General features: G+C 41.5%; 1 protein-coding gene across 1 annotated transcript; it reads left to right on the top strand.

Annotated features, from left to right (window-relative positions):
* Positions 1 to 4,107: 4,107 nt before the first annotated feature.
* On the top strand, positions 4,108 to 5,094 carry LOC311062998 (CMP-N-acetylneuraminate-beta-1,4-galactoside alpha-2,3-sialyltransferase-like; the record flags this gene model as incomplete). The annotated part of the gene is made up of 1 exon (XM_084082215.1): positions 4,108 to 5,094. One exon carries the CDS (start codon positions 4,108 to 4,110, stop codon positions 5,092 to 5,094), a length of 987 nt encoding a protein of 328 aa, XP_083938341.1.
* Between the last annotated feature and the right edge of the window lie 412 nt (positions 5,095 to 5,506).

The raw sequence follows: 5,506 nt of genomic DNA, 5'->3' as shown, positions 1-5,506 counted from the left end.
TCAAGTTTTCAAAATAACGATCTTTTGAAAATAGTAGATCTACAAGCTCACAACGCGTCGTATCGCGACGCGTTGTGAGCTTGCAGATCGGCTATTATTCAAATTGCCGAAATGTATAAATGGCTGAAGTGGTTAGTGTATGTTTTGTAATAATAATCAAAATCTACAAAGTAACTAGTAACTAAAGTTTTCAAATAATTGTAGTTGAGTAAAAGTACACTATTTAACTCAGAGATGTGGTGGAGTAGAAGTAAAAGTATTGAAAATTGGAAATGCTCCACTACAGTAAAGAAATACCTTTTAGAAGTACCAAAATTGTACTTAAGTAAATGCACGTAGTTACTTAACACCACTGGAATTAATTATACATTTGAGCTCCATTTTTGGAGGCCAAGGAAGCTTTTAAAAACGTGGCTTTCGTCTGGGAGGCAGCTATAGGCATGGATTGTGAATGCATGCAAAGATGCAAGAAACATGCAAATGGGAGATTTAAATATTCTCTAGGCTTTTTAAAAAGCAATGAGCAGGGCCAAGAGGGCAAGTTCCATGGCCAAAAAGCTTAAGCGGAATAATGCACCTGAATGAATTAAACACACACCACGTACATCGGTACATGACACTTTGCATACTGCACACACAAACATAATTATGCAGACTGTGTGTAAATGCACATACATGTAAAACATGTATGTGTCGTTGCTGTCGATCAGAAACCTCCCATCTCCACGTTCACCAAGCACACAGCACCTTCACGTACTGTAGTACTTGAGTAGTCTTTTTCAGTTCACTAGATACATTCTTACTCTTACAATTCACAATGTAGGCATTTAGCAGACACTCTTAACCCTTTAAAACTGGGAACGCATCTGTGTGTCATTTTAACCCATTAAGACCTGGAACGGTGTCCTTTTTTGATTTGAGCCAAAAAGCATTATTTTACAGCTTGTATATCTGCTATTTTTGAAAATTCGTGAAAATGTGTGCAAATCTTTAAATATATATATTTCTAAAGTGAATATTTTTAACTCAAATTGTTGCTTCTGGGGGTCCCTGGAACAAAATATTTTGATGGGCGTCCGCGGCCAAATACATATCATTTTGGGGGTCCTTGACATGAAAAAGATTGAGCACCACTGATATAGAAACATACGTTTTTCAAAAAAAAAACTGTTGGGATTTAGGAGACATGTAGAATCGGCTTCAGGTCTCAATGGGTTAAATTAACGTTTTAACCTTTGCATAATACTGCATGGTCGTGGGGGTAGGGGGGGTGTCCACTGAGGGCAGTGAAATATTTATTTAGCCAGAAGATGGTGATGCACTCCAGAGTATAGCATGGCACACTGGCCAAAAGTGGGCGGTGCACTCTATTTACATAATTCCCAACTATGCCAGTCTTCTGCCATACGTGGCGCTGATGACATCACCGAATCTCACCTGAGCGTGTCATCAGGTGAGGTGTTTAGCGCCGCCCAGAAAAGCTTCTCTAGGCAGGAAATGCCCAAACAAGGCATTTCCTGTTTACAGGCCCTTTAGAGCAACTCTGAGGTCTGCTATAACTTTGCAACTGCTATAGCTTTGCAACATGACATCAAATATAACTCTGAAAATAGTGTTGTCGTGACCATTAAAGATTAAACCATATAAACCATAACCCATTATGTAGAAAGAAAAACATATTTTTTACTCGGTTTGGCTCGTCCTCTTTCATAGTTCACTTCCTCTCGGGTGCTTCTTTGTCTATTCCTACTAATAGCAACATTCAATGTTTTAAGGCAGTTGTCTTGAGAGATTACGATTGCTCAAACCACGGAGGATTAGAAGCAACATTGTCCGTCATTCTGTCATGTCAGGCCATGCACTAAATGTGGGGAAGACATGTTAAGATATTTGGGTCACATCATCAGTATGAAATCAGCTTCTCCCATATGAGTAAAACTTACATTATTTCTGCATATTTTTAATTACTGAAAAATACAATTAAATTCTACTAAGTGATTCATAGCTGATTTTATTTAAAGGGTTATTGAGTAAAATACAGTACATAATAGTGAATAATAGTTTAATTCAGCTCAATTTAATTACAAACTGCACATGTCCTTTTTTATTGTGTGTAGTTTACTGATATTTATTTACTAAATATTAATCCAGCCCAGTCCCACTTTTTACAGTGTAGTGAGTATGTTAACTCGGTTAGGAGATGAGGGAGACGTGGAGCTAAGATGTGGATCTCATGTCATCCAACTCCTGCAGAAACTAACACCCTACATGGAATCAATGTTCCGGAGGTTCATTGACCCTAGACGCGTCAGCGTACCTTACCTTTTGGACCTGTCTGAATGGTTGGAGTTTGAGGTCCAAGGTGCATGCGGACAGACCGCAAGCACAGGCCAACCGACACCGAAATAGTCCAACAAGGGGCCAATCACGCAGAACCGACCATGTGCATAATCGGAGACGAGCAACTATCATGCTTGGTGTGGTGGACTCAACCCGATTCTGTAGGCCATACTCAGGCCGACCTAATGGATGGAAGGAAGCAGTATTGTCTATATTGCAACTGCAGTGGATATTATCTCGGTCTCTGCATCCACTTTAAACACCTAACCCCAGATTAGAAACGAGGCTGGATAATAAAGGGTGCGGTGATGGCACTGTAGATGCGATCACCAAGCAAAGGAGTGGAACCTAAGGACTAAATTGCTCAGAATGTGGTCAAACACAATTTTTTTTGCCCTTCATAGTATTAGTTTACGGTCGGCAAGGTCGGACTGGAGACCGGACATAAATGACCCCAGTAGCTCGAATAATCAGCCTTCCTGCCCTAACTGACTGACAGATACAGTACGTTCAAGCCTTTTTGATATTGTATATATCCCACGGGAAATCTGGTGCAGCTGTAATGAAGACTTTCACTCACTTTCACGTCATACAAGTATTTGATAGGTCGCCATAGTTACCCACTGATTATTGGTACTCCATATTAGTAAGGCGGGAAATTGATACGATAGTGCACTTGGTGATACAAGCGCGAAATTTGGCACAGATGACCTTCATATGACCCTAATTGTTAATCAACCTCTGGCCACGCAGAATTCCTAAGATTTCAAGATGGCCACCACAAGTTTTCAAAACGGCTGCAACTGGGCCAATGTTTTGGACTATATCACTTTGCTGGGGCTTATTTTAATATATGAGAATATGTTCTGGAGGTATTTCTACGTTTCTACAAAAGTTTACCCCTAGGATATGTTAAGGTGGGAGAGGGCAAAATTGGTAGGCCGCCTGACAGAGGTCATGGACTGAGGTCTTAAATGTTCTCAACAAGGTTCTCAAACCTACAGTAAGGTGTCAAAGTGTTGCGACACAAAGGTGAAGCCACATAAGTTGGCAAGGTTATTTTGTTTATTTTGTCTTTGCATTTAAGGTTAACTGTTTTTTGTTTGCACTTAAGATTATCTTGGTAAACAGAAACCTGTTTGACTGCTTAAGGCAGAAGAAGTGTTTAAGGTTCTTTATAAAATGTATTTGTATTGTACACATGATTTAAAGGTCGTACAAAGGTTTGTTTATTGTACAGATTAATTTGAAAGGGAAAAGGTTACTTCTTGAAGCAGAGTGTTCTTGATTTTCAAAAGGAAATGTCAAATATTTGACTTAAAGCGTTTAAGGTAAAGAAATCTAAAATGTAAGATTTGGTGGGAGTGTAACTGCCAGAGTATTCATTTTATTTCTTATTTTTGTTCTTTATTTAATATAATTAATTATGCCCATTATCCATGCCCATTTGTTGAGTCACTTATTATAGTATTCTGGCAGTTACACTGTGTATGGTAATTAATACAAATACATGTGCTACAAGCTCATGTGAATGCACATTTATGCAAATTATGTCACAAGCATCCACCCAAGCACTACCGTATATAAAGGGTGGCCACCATAACCTGAGTTCAGATGCAAGAAGTATTTACTCCGATCTTTGCTTATATCCAAGACACGACTCCTCAAGGCTATATTTGAATTCAACCTTCAAGTTCCTGGATCAGCTTTCACCAGGAGAGACCCCAGCACCTTCTGTACGAGTCAGGATATTCGGCTTAAGGCACCATGCATAGGAGAGCCGTGCGAAACGTTCTCCTGGGGATTTGTTTCATTCTGGCCCTGGGTGCCTGGACATGTGTCTTGACCTACTTCCGGTTCCCGACCTCATGGGATGAATGCAACGCAGCTTGCAGAATGGCCACCCTGTACCCAGGGTTTGGACTCGTACCAGTTCCCATGTTCCTCGAACGAAACTTTAAACAATTCCGCGGCATCAGTGATCATGTCCTTCCTTTTGGAATCAAATCACATGAGAAGATCGTAGAGGATATTCTGTCAGCTACAAACAACTACGGTCTAGGGGAGGAGCTGGACAGTTTAAAAAAGCGATGCATCGTCATCGGGAACGGAGGAATCCTGACCAATAAGTCTCTGGGCCAGACGATCGATACTTTCGATGTCGTCGTGAGGTTGAACGCAGCTCCCGTGAAAGGTTACGAGAGAGACGTGGGCTCCAAGACCACCATGCGCATCTTATACCCCGAAAGCTGCCCCAAGGACCCGGAGCAGATAGAGAGCCAGTCGCTGTTCGTCCTCTTGGCCTTTAAAGCTGCGGACCTCGAGTGGTTCCGGCACATGGTCTTCAAACATAAGCTACCTGATACAGAGGACCTCTGGAAGTCAGTGGCACAGCACGTACCTAGAGAACCCACGGACATGCGAATCCTCAACCCCTACTTCATCAGGGAGGCCTCTTTCAAGCTCATCGGCTTGCCGTACCACGACGGTCGGCCGCTTTGGGATAAGGAGAAGGGCACTGTTCCCACTACGGGGGAAGCTGCCATAACGATGGCCCTTCACAACTGTGACGAAGTGGCCGTGGCTGGTTTTGGCTACAACTTGAGCGATCCCGACGCTCGCTTGCATTACTACGACGACCTCAAAATGTCCGAAGTGACAGTAAAGGGCAATCATAACATAGTGAAAGAAAAGCAGTTTCTGGTGAAAATTGCGAAGGCTGGAGCAATCCAGGACCTGACCACGGGCATCTAGATCAGTTGTTCTCAACCTGCGGGTTGGGACTAGGGATGCCACAATCTGACCTTCAGCCAATTCGAAATTCGGACAGCCCTGGCGAATATTTTTCGATTATTCGACAGCGCCGTTTTTTGAAAAATATTTTTCAAAAAAAAAAAAAAAAAAAAATTTTAATTTTTTTTTTTTTTTAATTTTTTTTTTTCGCTCCTGTTTTTGCATTATTACGGTCATTTCCGGGTTGCGCGGCCCAATTATTAGTTACGTTAATGTTTGGGCTGGGATGCTTTCCAGCAGGGGCCTCAGTGCGGCTGCAGAGTTCATGTTTGGGCTGGGCTGAAACGGTGAAACGCTCTGAAACTGTGGCCATTTACAATTATTAAGACTATAATATTACTATTATTAGTATTAGCATATATTTTGATTGAAA

This window comes from Gymnoscopelus microlampas, assembly GCF_963454915.1.
Source record: "Gymnoscopelus microlampas genome assembly, chromosome: 16".
NCBI classification, from domain to species: Eukaryota; Metazoa; Chordata; class Actinopteri; order Myctophiformes; family Myctophidae; genus Gymnoscopelus; species Gymnoscopelus microlampas.
Note: the sequence above shows the minus strand (reverse complement) of the source record. Positions and strands in the feature narration are given on the sequence as shown.